We start from the raw sequence: 23,279 nt of genomic DNA, 5'->3' as shown, positions 1-23,279 counted from the left end.
CAATTAACCTAGATAATTCCAATCCAGGCTGAAGCATAAAGCTACAAAATACTCAGGATGCAAAGCCACAGAGGGCTGTGGAGAACAAATTCAGTACCTTCAGCTGCATCAGAAACATAAAAGAAGGTAGGCCCACCCCTGAAAATGAGCATTATGCAGTGAAATGGCTTAACCTCACTATGACTTCAGCACAGGACCCTGTACAGTGCTCGGTGGCACCGAGTAGCAAGAGGGGTAATGACTGCAGCAAGAAGGGCACAAAACACAACAAATGAAATCAAAACAAAGATGTTTTTAAACAGCTAGGGTGCTATTTCTTGTCCACATGTCTAACACAAAATAGATGGGACACCCTGGTACCTGGAGGTCAGCCATCCAGGCTCCTTCTGTAGGCAAATTAGAACATTGTCTAGTGCTTTTCTGAGCCCTTGTGGCCTCTTCCAGCCAAGCCTCATCCTCCAAAACTACCAGAAAGATGCCTCTTACAGAGGCCTTATCCCCCAAATGTAGAGCCCTTGTGTAGACAAGCAATTACCTCAAACTACCCTGTAGCTGAAGGAAGCAGAACAGAAGTGTTAATAGAAGGTGTGTGTCTGACTCAACAACTGAATCCCAGTTACTACAACCTTCACAGCTTCCCAAACCTAGGCTGAAACAGGTGAAGAAAATCAGAGGTCTTCAGATCTGATTCTGCACAGGCAATGCAGCAACAGCCTTTCCCTGCAGCAAAGCCCTCTGACAGGCAGGAAGGTAAAGGGAGAGCTCATCTACTTTGGAAGACAGCTGTTTGCAGTATCTCTTAGAGTTGCTCACAGAAGGCTGGTAACCCGTCTCCTCTTTCTACAGAGGTCAGGGTGATGTCAGAAAATTCTTGAAGCCATTTCCAGTTTCCAGCACTATCTGTTGCAGGTAGATAGCTGTGTGGCAGTATTTGGATCACTGCTCTGTAACGTGCTGCAGAATTGGATGACCAGTTACAGCAAAATTCTAAGCAGAAATAACCTTGGTTTAGTCTCTCCCCTAAAATACAAGTTTGTAATCAAGAATGTACTCAATCTGCTTTCAGCGCAGACCTCACGAGAGTTATTTACCTTCCTTTTACAGTCCCTCCTCAATTTTCTTGGCTATCTTCATGTTCTGGCTTCAATAAGCTTTGCACCACTATCCTGTCCAGCAGTAGCTGGAGAGACAATGTTGGGAGAGCATGAAAAGACTTTCTGGGCATGCACACCTCACCTGAACAACCAGGCAAGGACTGTCATCGCAATGCAACAGAGGACAAAGATGGTGCTCAGGCCCCAGAAGGAGGGGCTGGGTCAGGAGCTGCAGTACCGATTTTACAGCATCAGTATAACTCAGAATAGTCTGGTTTGCAGCAACAGATCAGCTTCTGGAGTAAGGAAGTGGGAGAGAGAGAGGGTGCACGGCAGAAAGGAAAAGACATGAACTTTGCAGGACACTATAGAGGATGGTATCTAGGTGGCCTGTGAGAAAGGCCTTTCAAGAACAAAACACCGCTTCTTTGCCTTAATTTTTAGAAACCATCTTGAAGTTGTGATGTTGTCTAAATACTTATGATTAATTCTTATACCCCATTCCAATTATGTCTGGGTTTCCTGCCATATAGCTGTGCCCACGTTCACCATACCCTTCATAAGCCCTCAATACAGAAAGAGATCACAGCTTCAGATTTGTCCAGGACCTTGACCTTGAACTGGTATCCATCCCTATCTCTTTCCTTAGAGATGAAGGTTCAGTTATTCCCTCAGCATCTTGCACAGCTTTGCATTTATCATTGCAGAACCTTCTGGAGCAGAGAGACGTGGTAATTTCCTCTGAAGGAGGTACACTGGATAAGAGTAAGTTCTTTTTTTAATACCAGAATCATCTGGTTTATGTTTCTGGCTTCCTGAAACACACAGAAATATCCATTTGAATATAAATGAGAGGAGGTCCCTGACATCCCTTCTTTTGCTGAAAATTTCAAAATAGTATTCAAAAATTTGAGGGAAAAAAACCAAAATCAATTTGTATCCATTTGTAGCAAAAAAAGACTCCGGAATGCCTCTTTTCAAACTTCTCAGCCTTCTCACAAAAAGTTGGAGTCTCTCAAGAAAAACAAGCACCTCATATGAAAAATGTATTTTAACTGAAATACTAATTCTCCACCAAAAATCCTTTCAGAGGATTTTCTGTAAGTTAACTCAATATCAGTTGCTTTTGGACAGAGTCACTCAGATAGATATGTTTGTCTATGTAGGTCTCCTTCCCATGGCCTACACTTAAGTATTGTAACACATCAGCATCAACAGCTCTTCAGACTACATATCACTGAGACAAGCCCCAATAAGCATGATAGACAAATTAGTCTTAAACAGTGCTACTTCCAGGATAACAGTCACATGATCATAATATGAATATCTTCATTATACTCCTTTCAGTGCATTTCTCTAAATGAAATTATACTAAAAGCTTGCCTTCTGGGGACAATTTACCAGTAGAAGCTATACCAATTGACAAGTCCTCAGCCTGAAGTCTCTTGCTGACCTTCCATCATCCCTTCAGAAAACCTCCGCTGCCTTTCACTTCACCTCTGCACAGCTGTAATTGTCTCAGAGCTGGCCACAGAGGTGGGACACAGCACCCAGCACAAGGGCTGGGTATCCTTCTAGGTAGCACGCAACATGTCAGGGTCTTGAGACTTGGGCTTCATTTTCGCCTTGCATCCTTGTCTATCCACTGCAACCCTGTCTGTGTTGCAGGCCAAATCAAACAACAACCCCCTATAACATCCTTTTCCTGCTGTTGGGCTTTACACAAAGACTCAATAGTTCCTAAGGCTCCCTCTCTTGGGTGCCTCCACCCTGATGCTAGAACCAGCATCTAATGTCCCCAAATTCTATTTCTGCCCACTGTTCCCCAGTTCTGTCTTCCATGGTTCTCACTGTGCCCCTTCACATATGCTACTTCATCTATGAGGGCTTCTCCATGTTCTGACCTCCAAACAGGTCATTCTACTTGGACCTTGAGCCTCTTATTAAGGCCCCCCTGCAGTGCCCTGTCCAGTGCAGCAGCCCCAGGGAATGTGCTCACTTGGGGGACAGGTCATCACTGAAGCTGGCTCTGTGCCGCCAGGCGTCTTGGCTGTGGACACACACAGCCTAGGAAGGACCTCCGGACTGCAGTGCCAGGAGAGTGACAGCACTTCTGAAGCAGAGAGGAGACCTTGTTGGAATCCTCACTTAACCTGCTGAGGTTGGTCTTCACAGGCTTCCTCTGTATCAGAGGAAGTGAAGGTGCTTTTGAGCAGAGGTCTGATGTTTAGCCACTCTGAATTGCCTCCTGGAGTAGTCACTCTCGCCACTGGTCACAGGTCCAACATTATAAATTTCGTCTCCCTTTCCCCTGTGGTCCCAAGCTCTGAGCCTGCTCAGCAGAAGTGGGGCCAAGCAGCACCCCAGCTGCCACTGAGGCTTGTGAGTCTGTGCTTGGAGGTCCTGTCTTCCTTAGCTTCACTGATCATCCTCCACATCCTCCTCCTCCCATAGTCAATGCACAAAACAGGCAAAGGTTCCCCTTTCTGGAGCAGGACTTGAAAACATCTAATCCTCCACTCACATTTCCTTCATTTCAGATCCTAACTGAAATCACAGGGGAGTTTTTTTCCCAGGGACCTACCCCTCTCACTGCCCTCTGTCAGAATTATTCAGCTCTCTGAAGCATTACCAGATACACTATGTAGGAAAGACACGGCAGAAGAAATTAAATAGTATTGTTAGGTATCTATAATTACCCCAAGTCATTTTTTCCACAGTACAGCAATTTCAAATCTCTCACAGCACTCTCTTTGGAAACCAGATGTTGACCATGTCAGCTGTGTGCTAAGAATGCATTTTCATGAGTTGCGTTTCTTGGAGTTTGCAAAGCGATGGTGGTGGCGGAGGGGAATGCTCCTGGAAAATTCCATACACACAGGCACAGGGCGGGCAGTGCAGAGCCCCGCTGGGTTCCTCAGGGTGCGGGAACCTTCTCAGCCCTCTTCCTCTGTCACGGCACAAACTGGGCCCCCTCCCCTCAAGCAGAAGGCAAGAGAAATTTCTTCAGTGCTCCCACTCCTAGGAGGGCAGACAGGGTGGCTGGGGGGAGAGCGTTTCTGGGAGAGGGAGGATTTCCCCCAGGGGTGCTGTGCTTCTTGCCCTCCAGAGCAACACACAGACAGATATGGAACAATGAAAATAAAAAGTTTGGTGGATCCAAATCTGGTCAGTTCCTCTCCGCCTGCCTCCTATTTGGTCTGTCCCACCCCATAGTCAGCAGCCGCAGCAATCAGGCTCGCAGCAGACAACTCTTTTGCATCTTCTAAATGAACATATTGATCCCTGATATTCAATCTAAATGCACTTTTGCTCTACCTCCTGCCTCCCCATTACTCTTTAATTACACTCACTAGGATTGTCCTAAAGAAGTCCTTATTTTCCTTATTGATTATTCCCTTCAAATACTTGCAGAAAATTATCATACTCCCTGTCTGGCAAAAACATATACTTGGGACAAATCTATCCTCAGCAACCAGGCAAGGGTCCAGTAAGAGACAGGCTACCCAGAGACTGCAGGTTTTAACTAAAGTTTAAGTAACGTTGCACAGTAAACCCTGGGAATAGTTCAGAGTGTTTATTTGAGATGGGGGACTTCTTAATGGAGAAAGTTCTTAGTGCAGATTGCACTAGACTGTACTCTTTTAATCTTTATTTGTAAGACAGTGTCTCCATTAGTCCCAGACTGGAGCAAGGTGTCTGGGCAATGAGCAGGAAAATATATACACACAAGTACTTATTCTGGGACCAAACACAGGAGATAGAGCACGGATGAGAACAACTGTTCAAATACAGGCACACACAGTTCTCTATAGCTCTGTTCCTCAGCCATCCTAAAAGCCAAGACCTCAAACAGCAGTCACCTGTAAGAAAAAGGACAAGGCATGAAGCTGGTGGAAACTACAAATTCAGGCTGATCTATACATAGGAGAAGCTCAAGGAAAGCAGCTGTCCACAGGTAGCCCCTGTCAGAGGCAGAAAAGCTACAGAAATGAGATGCTGCCATAATCCCAGCAGTCTTTACAAAGCAAACATAATTAAATGCAGTGATACAAAGAACTCCAGATCTGGTGAAAATAAGCACACACCTAAGAAGGAAAGCAAATAGCTCCCACTAAAAACAACAAAAAGAGCAAAAGTAAAGCACTGGCCTGAAAGAAGTGACCTGAGCAATCCTGAATTCTTAAAACACCCAGATGATGCTCGGAGCAAACAGTTACACTTGGCGTGCAGGAGATGATCTCAGGCAGCAGACAGCAGAAAAAGGGACTCTTTTTATTATTCCCAGATCTCCCAGCTTGGATGGTGAGGCTGTTGTATGACACTACTTCAACTGGAAAACTTGCAGCACACTGCTGTCCAGTGCAGCACCCAATATAAATTGCTTTACCAGCGAACACTTTTTCTTCTCAAAAACCACAGGATTACATAATAACAGGGTGAATCTACTGGGAGAACAAAAGGATCTGCAGCACCTATTAACATTGCAGTGTGCACCCTGTGTTATGTGGTGGATGGCACGCTGCCCTGCTGCACAGTTTTCCCAGTCTCCTAAGGGCCAGCCCTGCACCCTCCAACACTGACCAAAATAATGTTCTGATTAAGCTGCACAAAAAATGATTTTTCAAAGCAGGGTCTGAACAATACAGAAAAAAAAAATAATTAAACGTGTTGCTTCGGTCTAAACCCAGGTTAGTTTGCTTTCTGATTTTTCCATTAATCAAACTCATCCATTCAATACACACACAAAAATCATGTTCTTTATCAGACATTATTAATAAAAGTGATGGAAAATTGGATCCAAACAAACATCTGCAAAGACACTTCGAGTACTCACTGACAAAGAAGTTCCAATTAAAAAAGAAAAATAAATTTTAAAAATCCCAGTCCCAAGGGCTAGACCTCTCTCCTGAGAGGTGACAGAACTGCAATTTAAACCTCTGTTCTGAGTCAGGCAGAAGGGTTTTGAATGCAGTTTTCCCATTGCCTAGGAGTCTGTCCTCACCGTCTGGCTAACAAGGCTCTGGGATCTGGGGGAAGATGCTGCCATTTCCTCCTCCACGTCGCCTCTGTGAATGGTATCTAAAGGCTTTTGTGAGTCTACATGAAAACACCAAAATGTCAGTTTTCATTTACAGCAATAAAACTTCCAAAATCAATCCTCCATATCTGACCAAAATTAATGAATATTTTCATTGATCCCAAACTATGTTTTTTCACAGACTCATTTGTTCCTCCCACTGTATATCTGAGGTTCTGGCATTATCATCTGGAAAGGGAAGGACACAGGCCTTATCACTTCTGGCTTTAATGATCTATGTCATTTTTGCCAAAAACAGATTTTGGGGACAAAACTGGCCATAGCCCAATTAAAAACTTCTCGCCTCCTTCTGTTTGAGACTCTTCTTTCTTACCCTACACAGCTGTGCAGCACTGTTTTGCAGTATTAAACAGCCTAACCCCATTCCACCACACAAACAGCTGAATGTTATTCATAGTGAAATGTTGCCTGTATGTTATTTTTGCAAAGTGCTTAGGATCCTTCTCGAAGGAAGGAACAATAGAAATGTAAGTCATTATCGTGTACAGGAACCGAGGAAATAAACCTAAGGGAAACAAGCACCAGAAACTGTCACACAAAATGCAGACCAAGTCGAAAGCTTAAACAGGAACAAGAAAAAGGCTGTCAAACAATCTTCCAGGCTTGGCATGGTGGGAGACGTTGCAGAATGCAGCTAGCCCAGCAGAAAGAAATTAAATAAGCCTGGCAAACTGCTGAGTCAGCAGAAGACAGCACAACCCCCAGCACATTTTAGAAATAAACCTAGGTCAGTAAATTCCAGAGCCTTTCACAAGGAAGAAAGGCCAAAGGCTAGCGACAGAAACTCAGACACGACTACAAGGCAACGAAAGAGTGAGTGCTGGGATCTAATGTTACCAAAGGCAGTCTGAAAAAATTACAGACTCGGGGAAAACACAGTTCAGGCAGAGGGAAAACAAACGACGCTGAACATATTGTACGCTCAAATCGATGACACTAAACGCATGCCAGAGTTCATGAGCAGTGAGAATAACTCAAGCACACAGTAGCTCCAGTGATAACCACAGTTTTAACACTGAGATACCTTTGAAAAGCATTAAAGAAGTTAACACGTAGCAAAGCAGAAAAAAAACCCAGAGGAAAAGACTGTCATGGTCTAGTAAAAATTATGGCCAAGATGCAGGTCAGCATCAAGCCAAGTCAACCATACACAGTCAGGATTCAAACCCAAAGCAAGGAGTGTGTGAGAATCGAGCATAGAAATGCTGGCCAGAACCAACACCAGAGGAGAGAAACCAAGCCAAAGACAACAGTGCCTCTTCCAATGGCACTGGGGCAACCTGTGTGGTTTCTGGCTGCCTCAGAGCCCCTGAAGTGATTTCAAGTATGTGGCTGGGGACAAAGCAGGGGAAAGTGAAGTTTGCTGTGCTGGGTATCCATCCACTGTTGTAGGACACACAACCTGCCTGTGTCACTCCTGAGTGGAGTCAGCTGGAGCAATTACTGTTGAGCTGATAAATAGTCAGCTCACTTGTAAATGGAGCTTGGGGAAAAAGTCATTCCTGTGCTCGGATTGAAATTAGAGAAGAATTTTTGCCTGAAGGGAGGGCAAGGGCTTAAAAAAAGGCAATGCACAAAATGAAAGCTTTAGAAAATTTCTTTTTCTCATGACATTTTTCTATCAAAACTGGTCTATGCTTATGTTACAAAATGCTTTTACTACATTTAAATGACCTGAAATTTTTTTTCAGGTCAGAAAAACATTTTGTGTGGACTCAAAAAGAAATATGAATTTGCTTTCATTCACAAAAAAATACAGAACAACAGCGCTATGTTTCTATCTTTCTTTTCTAACCAAATCAACATCCCCTTCCTGGTTTTTTGAGGATGTTGTGGACTGATCAGTGATGATAGGACGGATCCTTGATACTGCATTGTGATAGGAATATTTAATTATTGTACCCATGCTTGAAAGCTCATCTTCCCGCAGCAGCTCAGCTATCACCTGAATTAAGATATGGATGTTTATTGTCAACATGCTGGGATAACACATTCCTGCAGTCAACAAAATGATCATGATGAATGGGACACAGATACACAGCAGCATCTGACACGCCATGGAAACCTCCAAGCTGGTGGCAAGCAGGAGGGTTTTCAACCAGAAGCAATGTGGCTCTCACACTACCGCACCAGCTCTGGACTGAGAGGCAGTGCTGCATTGCAAGATGTAGTCTTACCACAGGTTTTTTTGGTTCTCTGTAAAGTTAGGATTATCCCCTTGGATGTTAAGATGACTGGAAATTTTCCAGCAGCACTGGGTATTTTTGTGTTGTTGCACCTTCTCAGCCACAGCTCTCCAAGCATGCAAAAGCACCTTTATTGCTTTTTCCCATCTGCCCTTCACACTCTTGATGAGGCCCCCATAAGCTTGCACAAAGCCAGTTATAATTCTCCGCTGCCTATCAAAGCCTTCACAAGAGTTAGGCAGTTGGTGTGTAAATCCTGCTGCCTACCATGCTGACTAATGTTGTCTGATTGTTCCCTTATACTCCCCCGTTGGTCCATCTGTACCCATCTGCTGCCTTTTGTCTTCTAATTAAAGTGTAACCACTTTGGGGTAGGAGCCACCTTTCTGGTTAGCATTCACACGGCTCCCTGTAGGGCAGAGTCCCAAGTCTGTAACTGGGTGCTGGGGACAGCAATGATGACTTGCAAGAGGTGACTGCATGTACATGTGGCAAGGGGGGAATGATGACCCCCCTCTCTGGGTGGCATGGGCAAGTCAGCTAGAAGAAAGCCCCAGGCTAAAGCTCTCATCCAGAATGCAAGCAAGACAAGAGCAGTCTTCTCCTGTGGCTGGGTGGTGTTACCACCTTAGTACACTGGGCACAGTCCTCCAAGTTTCCCTGTCCAAGGAGTCAGGTTGGCAACCCCAGCAAAGGTCAGATGGCTACCATCACCCTCATCAGCTACACTAGCATGGAAATGGTAGGAGGCATTCTAACTACAGCCTAAGCTTAATAAAGATCTCCAGATTTTCCAATATCTGATTTGCATTAGAGGACAAGGTCTCTCCAAGAAGCTGTCATTGTTTCAATGTAAGAATTCCCTCTGGTAGCCAAGGAGTAGGGCCTGGTGGAGAAGAGCCAGAATATTTTTCTGCAGGCTCATGAATCATACAAATACACTCCAAAATTCAAGCAAACAAAGTCAGGAACCACTTTAGCAAGAGGCAAAGAGAGCAAACAGCTTATACTGACATAATATACGTGGTTAGAAGACACCCAGCTAGTGGCCTCTTTGGTCAAAGAGATGGACTAGCTCATTATTGTAGGACACAGTAATCTAATCTAATGGTCTGATACGATCAGTGAGCAAAGATACCATTTGATCAGCCTGTCCACAAGATTTACGTAGAAGGCTTTTTCAGAAAGATGGTTCCATTTATTGCCTGATAAGGAAAGCTTTGTGGAGCACTTGCATCTGCCCTTTGGAGTCAGTGTAAGATTAACATGGCCATAACTAGCCTCAACTACATACAGTTACATCCTGGACAACTGTGAGAAACCAGGCCAAATCCTGACAGTGGGTGCAGCATAGGTGCACAAATAAAGCCATCTGGTTGTCTGATTGAATCAGGGTCATCAACAAAGCCATCAGATGTGACCTAGATCAGGTATCTAAGGGACACTGACTTGGGAGTAGGGTGCCCATAAAATATGTATTCTTTGATGCAAGTCTGCTGTTATCTAATGAGAAGCAAGGGATTCAGGAAATTACAGTCTCTTAGAGAAACGCTCAGAAAGAACACTTTGCAAATAAGGGGGGTAATGCATTTACAGACTCCCATTCTAATTTCAGCCATATGTGCTTAAATCCAGAACGGTTCATCTGCCCTAAGTGAAGCTATATCCTTCTAAAAACTGGTTCTATGGGAACAGAATCAGTCACTAACTCTGAGTAGGTTTAAGCAAACTCCTATGCCATTTCTCCTCAGGGACAATGAGTCATAAATCCCCATGTACACAGGGAAATTAGCAAAACAAGACTGATTGGCAAAAACAATCCAATCTCGTCTCACCATAAAAGGAGTTGGTGGGATAAAAAACATTTCCTCTCTGAAGTCCCTGGACATGCTGTCAAGGTGCCAAAACTCCACACACAGAGCAGAACCTGACCAAAGGCAACAATTTCTACCCCAGGGAGGCAAGCATACCTGTGGATGCATGTGCAAGTGATCAGAAAGGCTTGCTCAGATGGGCACCAAACAACACAAGGAGGAAACTGTCTCAAATGATCTAGTCATCTTTCCAAAGGCAGGGGAGGGCCTTCAGAGAAAATGCTTGGATTTGTACAGCTGTAGTTTTCACCTCACAACCCTACATTCTTGTTCCTCTCTTATTTTTAAAAAGTCTTCTTCAGAAAATTAAATAAAAGAAATCTAAATCATTCTTTCTGCTAGGCAATATAACAGGTACATGATTCATATTGGTTCTTTGTGGAGTGGTCAGTACCACACAGACCTTACTAAAAGCCAAGAATACTGTTCAGATTTTCAGTCGTCTTCCCCCCTCCCCTGTTATTTCTGCCACTGGGACACTGAAGCACACAAAGAAAAGACTGAATATTTCTTTTAATGCACAGAAAGACTTGAGACCAGGCCTGAAGGTTGTGTCATCATCAAAAGCTACAGCCTCTTCAGCATCTCTGTGGCATTTATCAGCCCTCCAAAGTTGCACACTACAGGAGGTGACAAGTGCCTCCATTAAGGGGTTTTGTCTGCAGTCATTCACAGTAGCCTTCCCGCACCAACTGTCTGCTCCTACAAAAGGTACATGGTAGAAGCTTGCAGAAATTATGTCCTCACTGGACCGGGTTTGAAGTTTTTGCTGATCAGCTTGTCCATAACCCAGTTTTTTCTTTCCTATCAAATAAGTGGTCTCTTGTGAGACACTCTTCAGGTTCATCTTCTTCATCTAATCACAGAAATGTTAGCTGGTAGAGAACAACAAGAGATGACTTACTGCATCCACCAGCTCTGAGGTAGGACAAGATAGATTTAGACCCCACGCTGCTGGATATTTTTCTATGTGTCCTCCAGCAAATGAGCCTAACCAGCAAATGAGCCTCACCATATCTCACCATGCTAACAATTAGACAGCTCCCTATGTATCTAACTGAAATCTTTCTGCTTGAAAATTTAGTAAGATGTCGTCTTCTTTCTGTCGCCTTCTACTGTGGACATGAAAAGCAACTGACCATAATGTCCTTTTTTTTCAAGAATGATTTAGATGTCCAAAGACTTGTTCTCCTTCCTCTTTTTTAGATAAAACAAACCTTATTTTTCCATTTTTCTTTTTCTAAATCCTTCTTTCCTTTCTGTAGCTCCCTCCAACATCCCAAGGGAACCTTCCCAAGCACAGATGGGCATCACACTGCTCTGTCCCAAGCAGAGGACAGGGTCATACAAGTCCACCTTATGTGGTCTATGATCCAGGCTGAACAAACCTCTGGAAAGCCCATGCAGCAGTGGGCAGTAGGACTGTTTTTCACCCTATTGCAGCATTAGGAAGTACTGGCAGTCTACAGTCACTGAGGCAGCTGACAGCATGTCACAGCAAATGGCCCCCATTCCCAGGGAGCACTAATGTGCTCAGTGGTGTAGGGGAACAGACTAAGAGCAGCCTGCCTGTGAATTTGTAATCATGGCCACACCAATGGCTAGAGGAAGGAGAACAGATGCTGCTAATTGATTTTTGAGAGTTCAAAAGTCAAACACTGATAATTACAGGAGCAGCAGCAGGCAAACACTTTATCTGCTGAGGGGGGTGAGGGTTGATAGGGGCAGAAGATAGAGCATATGCAGCAGGAAGAATGAATCTTTCAGCATAAGTTTCCTGTCTGTTCTCTTCTAAGATGGCTTGTAGTGGCACCCTGACCAAACCCATCACCTGGGGCTTTGCTTTTCCAGCCATAAGCAGGAGTTACTGGAACGTGCTTGGTAAAAGATGCCCCAAGGAGCCTGAAAATCAAAGGGCTCTGTGGGATGAGACAAGACGTTGCTGTCATGAGCCGCATGGAAAGGTGCTCTGAATCCCCAGTGACACACCTAAGGGAAGAGGCAGAGAAGCATAAGCATAAGGGAGAGGCTGAGAGCAACCTAGTGATAGAATTGGTGCAAAACTCACTAGAAATTGAAGTAGAGAAAGAATCCCAAAGAGAGCCTCAGAGATAGTAACATTTGTGTCATTCCCAGGTTTGCTGGGGGAAAGTGAGGCAGCAGACAGGAGGAGCTGGGAGCTAATGGGACAGGACTGCTGCATCCTGCCTCAGCAGAGGAGGTGGATGTAAGCAAGAGCTGGACAGCAGCACTTGCCAGCTCTCACAAAGGGATCATGAACCCAGAAATAAGTCCTTATCATATATGGGATTATAGGAGAGCAGAGGAGAAAGGCAACCAGTAAAGTAAAGGAAAAGCCTGAGAGAAAACTCTTCCCACACAAAACACCACAATCCACATGCACAAAACCTAGTGTAGCACCAAGCCTCTGACTCAGCTTGCGAGATCTCTGGCCCCATCTCATCGCTGCACTGAGGCAGGGCCCTCATGGGGCATAAGGGTGGACCTCCTTCACCACCTCCACCTGCATACCTGCCCATCTATGGTAAATATAACAGGGGCATCTAGGCACTCAAAACACACCTAGGCTGTCTGACCAGTGAAGAGAAGAGCTCTACTAACTAGCTAATTAAGAGGTAGTGAGGGAAGGCATGCAGCATTCTGCCCTTAAGGAGCAGAGAACACAGAAGTGAATGAAATGCAGCATATTTGCTTATCACAAGAGGAATCTTTACTTGTGGCTACCAGAGCAGAAGAGCTCAGGTTACTGCCCTATTCCGGAAAGTGGTTGTTCTACATATTCTTTCATGATTGTCAGCCCTATGAGGCTTCAGTCTGTCTGAAGGACGCGGGAGAAGATTTATCATCATCAGAGGCTGGGGACAGCTGTAGCTCTTCTGGAAAATGAATTCCTGTTCTGAAATAACTGGTGAGATTTTGAAGGTATTTCTTCCCAAATTGGGATGAAAAATCAAAATCTCAGGAACATTCACAGACCTGAAATCCTGAAACAGTTCAGTCACTGTCTGTACACTTGCTGCTCAGAAAATGGAAGGCGTCGCACCAGTTTTAAAACAGTTTTTTATACGCATATACCCCATAAGACGTACTCCTCACAATCTATTTGCCATCTTTCAAGAATCAACTGCACCAAGCTGTACAGAGCAGCAAACTGTGTCACTAAATCATGAGGAGACTAATAAAATGATCAGAAGACTAGAAAACATGCCCTACCAGGAGAGACTGAACAAATTCTTGTTTAATCTACAGCAGAGACAACTGGGAGACAACATGATAGAAGCCTTCAAACATACATAGGGAAGATAAAAAGAGGAAGAGAATAAACAATTCTCTATGTCCACTAGGGAGATGCCAAGTAGTAATGGGCTTAAACTGTAGTCAGGGAAATCTAGGTTAGACATTAGAAAAACTTTCCAGGGTAAGGAGAAAGAAGCCATGGAAGAGATTGCCTCAGGGTTTCATGGAGTTTCTAGCATGGAAGGACTTTCAGAACAGGTGAGAGAAACATCTGTCAGGAATAATTTCAGTCTAGTTGATCCCTCCCTTGGGCACAGGGAGGGACGAAATGACCTCTTGATATTCCTTCCAGGCATAGCATCTGATTATGGATAAAAGTGTGCAGCAATGTAATTAAAGACTGAGCTGTAGTGAATGCACATAAGTGGACTGAATCAGTGTTTCCCATGCAGCCTTTCATCTCTCATCTCCTACAGCCTGAGTGTTTGACTTGGAAAATCTCCTGCACTTTGCGCAGTTTCTTCTATATATTGCCTAGAAGTTGCCAGGAGAAAGCACCTTGCTAATTTAGTAAAAATTAGGGAGAGTTTGGATTTTAAACTACAAAGCAATGCACTTACAAAGGTATTGGGATTATGTGCTAATAATATATGAATAATTTATGACTTGTATTGTGGCATTGCCTGGGAGCTGCTGTTAAGGACCAGCACTCTGTTTTGCCTGACTCTTTGCAAACACAGAACAAAATTATGATCTTTGCCACAAAGAGCTCAGTTTCACCCTTATATTTTAATGTTTGCTTTTCCACTGAATGGAGAAAATTAACTAAAAGAGGTATGAAAGGTATTTCTCTGTGCTCAGAGCATTTTGGAGATGACTTCTGCATTTTCCAGGAAGAACCTGCCAGTAAAATTCAAACAGCTCACCAGTGTAAAACTCAAACACCTCAGAGTTTGATTATAATAATCTGATCTTCCCACTGAGTGAGACACCCACTTCAAGGTAAAACATTTGTGTTCAGGAAGCATTATGGGCTTTTCATACCACTGATACCATAGTTCATCATAGTCTTATTTCAATCCAGCTCCAGCTCCTATGAAATGAATATCTGTTTGGGTTTAATGGATGCCAAGCTGTCCCCACAGACAGCAAGGCTCAGGCAGGTCCCAGGTCTAACCCCAACACTCTAGCTCACCAGCATCCCTTCCACTAATTGTCTGGTTCATCTGAGAGACCACGGATATGCTGTCAGAGACAGAACAACCCCTCTTACCACTAATGGAAGCCCCCGAGCCCTCACTGAGACTGTAACAGGGTAAAGCGTGTGAGAAGCAGGATAAAGACAGGACTGTGTTTAGCTGCACCTCCCCAGAGACTGTAAAGCATTCCAGCAAGAGATTCCCGACAGCTAGCCCTGCTAAGAATCCCTAGCAGGATTCATGCTGCTACTGCCTTATTTTCCTGCTCTGATGATTGGGTTTTCCTCTGTGAGAACAAATGTGGCACCCACTAGGAACAAATCCTCCTGGACTTTGCCTGGTGGACTTCAGTGAAGCTTTGTGATGGGCAGAGCTTGAAGTGAGGTCTCTGCAGCCCAAGGCTTGCCTGCCCACCCCCTGAGCAGCCAGCCTGCCTCCAAACACATCCAAGGGTTGTCCACACATTCTGATGCCATGCCATACATTTCCTCATGCTCCTGTCCAACTGAGACCTTTGCTGACTCTCCCAGACCATACACTCTCATCTGGCCTGCACAGTGCCAAGACAATGAGGTAGATGGGTGTTCCTGGAAACCAGGCACAAGCTGGAGCCTTTCACCCTCCTCTCAAACTCCTGCAACTGCTCAGAGACCTTAGTGCCTGCCAGGCACTAATGAGATGCCTCTTCTGCCTCCTTCAAAAGTTGTTCCTCCAGCCCTCTTCTGAATGCACTTCTGACAGCCCACTATTTCATTCTCATTTCCCCATTAATTTCTTCCTGGCCTTGGCCATGCAGGCCACTTGCAAGTCCATGCAGGGAACAAGCAGCCAAGGAGAGAAAGCTTTCTCTGCCTGGTGGGGCAAAGGGGCATTTTTCTAAGCCATACACATGATCACCACCAGATCAAGTTCCACTTCATATCTAGCAAGTGCTCTGCTGAATTCTCCTTGCTTTTGCTCTGACTTTTCAACCCCATCACTTTTTTATATCTTATTTTCTTAGCCCTCAAACTACCCCCTCTACTTCAATCCAAACCCTTTGAGAGTGCTTTTTCTGAGCCTGGACCACTGACATTTATGTGGGAGGTGAAATGAACCAAAGCTTTGCACTAACACAGAAATCCACACCATTTCTAAAATAATGCTTTGGCTTACATGCAAATTATTTAGAAATATGCAGATCTGGATCTTTGAACAGCTCAATATGATCTCACGTACACATCCTACTTAATGCACCATCCCATTGCAAACGACAGTGGCCAGATATATCAAACACGGTTAACACTGGCATATATTACTAAGTGTGGTTGTAGCTCATTCACAGTCATTTAGCATACAGAACTTCACTGCCTCCAAGCCACACAGAGAAATATTTTCTGTCATTGCTATTGAAACCCATGGCACAGGACTCTTCTCTGAAAGGCAGGAAAACTTACGTTCAGAGGTTACAGAAGGGAAGCCAATTAATTTTTTATGCACACTAATGGAAGAATGCAATGGCACCCTGCATGGAGAAGACAGCAGCCTGGGTATTGGACATACCAGTGATCCAGGATGCAAGGAGGAGATTGCCAGCCCTTGATAAGAAGTACAGAAAGTTGGGGGGTATTATTCGCCTGGAGCCTTCCTCCATCCTTCTCCTCCCTGACACAGTTTGAGAATTACCAAATGTGTCCTACCCTCTCCCACTTCCTCTCCTTGGTCAGAAGGATGATCACCAGCTTGGGATGCATCTGGTATCCGTCCTCACTGAACGACAAATTCCTGCCTTCAAAAGTGACATTGATCAGGTACCTGCAGGAGAGAGAAAAGAGCGAGGAGAATGTTAATGCTTGGGAACTGAACCCAAAATGAGAGCCTGTGCCCCATCCTGTAGCTTACACCAGGATGGTAGGAGCACAGTGCAAACAATGTTATGAAGCTAGGGACAGCAAAGGAAAATCTAAGTGGAAAGGGATGGGAGAAGCAGGACAATTACTCCAAGAACTGAGACAATCACGCAAGGCAAGGCAATTGCCCCTGTTTTGTAACAGGGATAGGGAAGCAATGTCCCACATCGGTTCTCAATGAATTCCCGAAAGTATGACTGAGTCACATGCACACACGTGTGTCCACGGTCCTTGATTTCCCTTACCCCAAAAAGCAAAGGGATTCATAGCAATTATCTGTGTAAACACGCTGCACAGCCTACACTTACACTTTGCTCACTTTCCAAAGGGGATTTCACATGTCATTTGAGGACAGCAATGGCCTACAGGTGAAGAAGCAGTGGAGACAGCCTCCCCCCAGCCCAAACACTGAGGCAATGATAAAGGAAGCTGCAGAGAGCAGAGAAAGGAGAAGCACACCTGCAAGACACATCGCTATCAGAGCCAGCACACTTTGTGGGGCCCAAAGCAACCCTCTCAAGCAGTTTAGGAATAGGGACAGTGGCTGTTGAGATAGTCCAGTGAAAATCTTTTTCCCTAGGGACAGAGTCATGCCTTATACTCAGCAAGATCAAACTAAAGGGTGGTCAGCCCCGCAAATCCCTGCAGCCAACATTAATGATTCTCTTTGTCTGCAAAGGCCCCATCACTTCTGTGCAAGGCACCCCCCTTTGGGGCATCTCATGTCAGCTGTACAAATGGACTATTAAACAGTCCGGGTTTCAATCTTATTTATCCTAAGGCCTCTTCACTCGGCTCTGGCAGTGGGGAAGACCTTTAAGTGGACTGAGATTACAGCTACACTCATTTCGAGGCCTTGCTGTATCATGAAAGCATGTTAAAGTAGTGTTGCTGTAAATGAGAATCAGGTCTATTGTTTTCTTAACTGTCAGGCCATCCAGAATGACACTGTGGGGAAGAGGAGGAGGCAAATACACATTTCACAGTTCAGTGGCTTATATGACATCTCCATGGCACTCTGACAGCTTCCCCTGTTCATATATTTCACTTCAATTCACAATCCTGTTGCATGAAGTAGATTTCGCCTCTATACACCTGCTCTGGCACCAGTAGCATCACGTCACTAAGAGAGGCAGAGGTGACCAATCTGCCTGCAGGGCTAGCCCCAGGACTCTGCCCTTCCGTGCTTTGCCCAGTTCTCCTATAAATTACACAAGCAACATTTCCATTGCAGACATGAGAGGCTTTTCTGCTCTATTACCCCATGACACCAGGAAACATTTCCTGATATTCAGCTTCAGTTTGCCCCTTCTGAACTTGATTTGAACTAATTTCAAGAAAAAAGAAAATAAATATGTGTTCTTTCAGTGAGTTCACACTTTCCTACTACTTGCACACCGAGAACTCCCTACTAATTTAATGAAAGCATTAGTAAGAGGGAAACTTCTTCAAACATATAAAAAAGCAGGTCATGATTTTAGCTTATACCTTTTCACAAACTTTTTTGTCCTAACTCCATTAATCAACCAAACTCATCCACTAATTCCCATTACCAAGTGCAATCAGCAATTATTTTTACTTCTAAAGGAAATTCCATACTTGTTCCATGTTGTGACCTTCAGGGGACATGCACAGCGTAGGAAATACAGCCATACGGGAGCCCAGCATGAAACATTTGCAACAGGATGATTTTCAAAGGCAGACTATTGGTTATTTTCCAAAAGCTAGACCCATTTGGCACCCAAACACTGAGAGAACCCCAAAACATCAGCCATGTGGAAAATCTTAGCCATGCAATTGTTTGCAATGGTGTAAAAGATTCCATGTCAGGACCACACATGCTCTTCTTCTGGCATTTCTTTTCCAGCCATTTGCATTGCTCTGGTACTGAGGAATGCCAGGCACAGACCATTGCCAGGTATGTGCAGCCTACCAGACCTAAGGTTCTGGTGGTGGGAAAGACCTTCCAGTGGACCAAGATTACTGCTACACCCATTTCATGTCTTCTCGTCACTGGGCACCAGAGCAAAGACAAAGCAAGGCTCCAAGAAGATGAGGAAGCCATTAGCCTGATAGGAGTTGCAGCTTTATATGTCAGTAGTTAGAAAACAGTGCCAATATCTAATTAAACAAACAGCAATATTAAATAGTTCTCAGCCCTCTTTCCCCTCCCACCTGAGAATGATGCCACTATGGGAATCTGCCTTGCACAGCCTGACAAGAAGAGGTCACAGAAATCAGCAACAGATATGACACAAGGGGGTATAATTTCTGTTCAATTTCCACCGGAAAGATTAGAACCACTAATAATAATCAAGGACGGATCATCAGCAACTCTGATCCTTGGAGCTACCTTGAGATTTATACTTAAAGTGGCACTAAAATCCCTCGCTTTGCACCTTAATGACTGAAATTAGTCTCCAAATTTGGCACAATAACTATTCAGTTATCTCTTGAACCCATTAACAACATGTTTACTGAAGTTTGCAGGAGTACAGAAGCAGCAGCTCCCCCACAGCTTTCCAGCCCTCCTGCAGCTTGCTACATCCCAGCACCTACACGGGATGCAGGGTGAGAGCAGCACCCCAGGCACTGTGGGGCTTGCTCAGGGAAAGGAACACCTGCATGACAAAGCATCAGGGCTTGAAGGACTCCCTGGCAGGCCAAGTCAGCAGCATGCTGTAAGGCAGCCACACTCGAGTGGCTCTGCCCTCCATCACTACCACAGCGAGAGTCATCCCCTTCAGCAGCAGCGCTGCCCTGGTACGCCAGCAATGCTGCTGCCTGCACTGGCCAGGGGAATTTGTTTCCTCCCTACAGTCTACACACACTCCAGTCCCCAAACAGGCAAACAGGGGGCTGGGAGATGCCTGGCATGCCTGCACCGAACCACCACTGAACCACCATCTGCAACAGTGGCACAACATGAGGGCAGCAGGTTGTGCATGCAGGTGAGGTAATCCAAGATGAAACTGTGCCTGTAAAGGGCTTAATCCATGACTGCCTGGATGTTTTGGACTCAAAGATGGAGAGAGAAAGAGAAAGGGGTCATGGGGGACAGAGACAAGCGATTTAATTTAATTTGCTAGAAACACCTTTCCGCAAAGAATTTTGCTTATGCGGGCATTTCTGGAGCTGCTCAGTGCATGCACGGAAGGGTCAAGCCCTTCCCCAGCCCAGTGGAGATGCAGCAGCCGCAATGCCCAAACTCAGCTGGGTGGGAGCAAAACACACACGACACTGTGGAAACAGGCTGACATTGTAAGCCTCGTGGTACAGACGAGCAGGCAGGAACAAAGAAGGAAGTGATGTGTCCTTGGGCACAAAGCAAGTCAGACCTGGGGGGACCCGACTTCCCATCCTGTGCTCTGACCACTAGGTAACATCACCTACCCTAGATGTGAGGCTGACAGCCCTGCAAGCTAACAGAGAATGTTTCCAAAGCTGGTTGGCATTGGAAATAGGGCATTAAAACCACGTCAGATGGCCAATTTAGGACCAGCGGAGAGATGATGACATTTTAAATGGTTTCAGCTAGTGATGGGGAAAGCTCGGAGAGGCAAATGTGTCAAGTGGAGGGGACTTGAGGAGAGTCAGTGAGGGTGTAAACTAAATTCTTCTCTGCCCCAGAGACAGCTCTGAAGGAGATGCATTGAGAATCAGCACTAACCACTCCTATTTCTGCCTCCAGTGCCTTGCTGGGAATCAGCTCCTCCTGAAGCTGCTGACTGGGTGGGCAAATTTGGACAATACCCTGGTTCATCCCATTGCACTCCCTGCCTCATGTGTGCACACACACTCCCCTGCACCCTGTCAGTGCTCGTTACGCTCCAATGGGACAAGCAGTCTGTCTGAAATGGCATGATTATACTAACAGCGACTGCTTCCCTGCATAAGACAGGCCATATAAATGATACAGCCTCTCCACCATCAACATTGAGGAGTCATCTCAGCAGTCCAGCACACAAGGGAAAAACAGGGTGTAGGTAAAGTGTGGGGAAGGAAAGGTTATGGGATACCTCGGCTGGAGAGGATTTGCAAGGTAAAAGGCAGGTAGAGTTTGATGCCAGATGGGGGGATGGGGAGGCAGACTTTGGAAACTCACTGTAGCATGAAATACTGAGACTGGTTAAGCAGCATAACAGCAGTGAGGTAAAGGCAGTGTAAGGGTTTTACCCCGCAGAATCTGCGCGATGAAATAGTTGTCTTCTTTCTCCTAGAGGCAGCATTTAAACCCCACCAGCCAGAGGTACCACAGACAGGCATAGCTGCCTGCCCAGACCCACTTCATGCCCAGGAAAGTGTGTTACTGCAAGACATGTAGACAAGCGCATTACTGCATCTCAGCACAAGTGCCCACAGCAAAAAACCATGTTCCGTCACCCAGCCCCAGCAAGACCTGCCCTGCCTGGGCTGATGCAAACAGCCTTGGCAGAATGCATCAGTCCTGCTCTGCAGCATGTCCTGCCTGGCCCACACACCTGCTCCTGGACGAGGATGGATAGACAGAAAGGTGGGTGGACTCAAAGGAGAGCAAAATTGAGTTTAGGACCAGTGTGTTTATCTACAAATGGGAAATCTGACCTTCAAGTGGCAAGTGATTGACCAATAAAGGTTTAACCAGCACTAACTATGCTGTTAATAGCATCTGCTCTTGTCTGAGAGACTGAAACAGTATAGATTTTTTTTTTAATGAGAATACTACAACTGATCCCTTCGAATTCTGATTTAAACCTCCATTCTCCAAACCCATAGGAAGCTTAAAATAATACAGATATTTTTTCTCCGTACCATTGCTCAACATTTCCATGGCTGCCTGTGCCTCAGAGGACAGCCAATACATGCACAACAGCCATCCAGACCTAGCTGCGAGTCCATGAGGTCTCCTGAGATAAAGCAGTCTCCATGGGATATCAAATCCAATTGCTTACCCCCAAAAAGGTGAGAATTGGCTCTGCTTGGGCCTTAAATCAAACTTTCCCATAGTGGTAATGACCCTGGCTGAACCTTTCAAAGGCTCTCCCATCCCTCACTGCCCGGCGCTGCCCCAGCCTCCTGCACTGCCTCCCGCTGCTGCAGTGCCGGTGGCTTGTGGAGTTGTGAAAGGCGGGCACATCTGGCTGTGTCTGTGTAACATCTGTCTGGTGTCAGGTAGGATTTACAGCAAAAGGATGCCATGCAAAGGGCACGAGTGCAGCTGATTTTACATAACAAGGGGCACAGTCTCTGTTCTTTCTGCTGTCATGAAGAACAAAAACAAAACAAGATCGGAAAAAATAGAAGCAACCAGGGACATTAAATCTTAAAGAAACAGTATCTCACTCTTCTTCTGCTCCTTCCTCTCTTACTGTCAGTGTTACCACTGAATCTGGGAAGACGCACTGCAAGAAAGCAAGCAAGTGTTGAAAAGAGACCAACCAAATTCGAAATTGTGCGGGCATCCCGCACCAGAAAAACTGTCCAAGCTACAGCCATTTCATACTACTGGGAACCCACCTGACCAGCAGGCTGAGAGAAATGTCCAGACTTCAAGATTGTTTTCACTAAACAAAGAAGGTAGGAGGCCATCTAGATTAGGAAATATCCCTCAGGCCACAATAACAGAGATATAAGAGATTAATTTGGTTTCTCCCTTCTGTCCACACCTTTTTAGCAGACAAGAGGGCAGATACCAGACTGGAATAAATCAGTTATATTCAGGTGGCATCTATGGAGTGATACTGTTTGATCTGCTGAGATTCTGGCCCCTCAACTCTAGGAAGAAGAATTTTCTTGGTGTTTGATCCTGACCTGTGAAATACCCATTTCTGGTGGAAAAGAAATTTCTACTGCTCTGTGCTTGCTGTTTTTCCATCATATTCAGCAAAGTTGTTTTGAAAACAACGTTCAGGTGTGCTGAAACTTCCAAGCAACAGCTCCTATACACAGTAGAAGGATGAATCTTTCCCATCACTTCATCTCTTAATCATAAAAAAAATTGTACTTCCACTTTATTTCCCATTTCTTCTATTTATCTACCATGAATTTGTCATTTCAGAAAGACTCTGAGCTGACAGTTCCTGGGGACCAAGAGCATATCTATCCTCAGAGTACGTAGGGAGCCAGAGCAACGGCAGGGCTGCTTTCCTACATGCATTGCTTGATCCTAATGAGACGGGACCATTCCTGAGAACAAGAAGTGAAGCTCAGTTTCCACAGCCTGTGTAGTCCCCAGCCTCCCTCCTGAAAATGTAAAAGGAAACTCAAGCATGGCAGCACAGGTTTTGCAGCACAGACAGATGTCTGTCAGGAAGTGGACAGAGGGGGGACTCAGCTGCACAAAGTCACTGAATTACTCATCTCCCCACCTCCACAATGGGGAACATGGGGTCTGCTCCAACCTGGAGCAGAAATTACAGTAATGACACATAGGTGAAAGGCTGCTCAGTGAGCTTCAGAGTTTTCACAATAACCATTTTTTCCATGTACCTAATATAATCTAGAACCTGATCTCCCATTTGTTTTTGGTCCTGTACAGTCATTGCCTTTGATAGAAAGGGGAAAAGACGTGCTGCCATTCAGGTTTAGTGGTATTTGACACTCCTTTTGACAGGGTGCTGCTCACAGTACCAGGGCCAGACTGTGAGAGCTAGGTCACTTGTAAGAAACGTAAGTATAAATTAGGATGAGGGGACCTGT

General features: G+C 45.1%; 1 protein-coding gene across 1 annotated transcript in view; it reads right to left on the bottom strand.

Annotated features, from left to right (window-relative positions):
- The window catches only part of GRIN2B (glutamate ionotropic receptor NMDA type subunit 2B), a 211,265-nt gene that overhangs the window by 61,555 nt on the left and 126,431 nt on the right, over positions 1–23,279 (bottom strand). The window contains exon 4 of the mRNA XM_075079039.1: positions 16,392–16,506. Within this exon, the coding sequence (XP_074935140.1) occupies positions 16,392–16,506 (115 nt within the window). The remainder of the gene's footprint in view (positions 1–16,391; positions 16,507–23,279) is intronic.

This window comes from Phalacrocorax aristotelis, chromosome 1, assembly GCF_949628215.1.
Source record: "Phalacrocorax aristotelis chromosome 1, bGulAri2.1, whole genome shotgun sequence".
Lineage (NCBI taxonomy): Eukaryota > Metazoa > Chordata > Aves > Suliformes > Phalacrocoracidae > Phalacrocorax > Phalacrocorax aristotelis.
The sequence above is the reverse complement of the archived record's forward strand: the minus strand, read 5'-3'. Positions and strand labels throughout refer to the sequence as shown.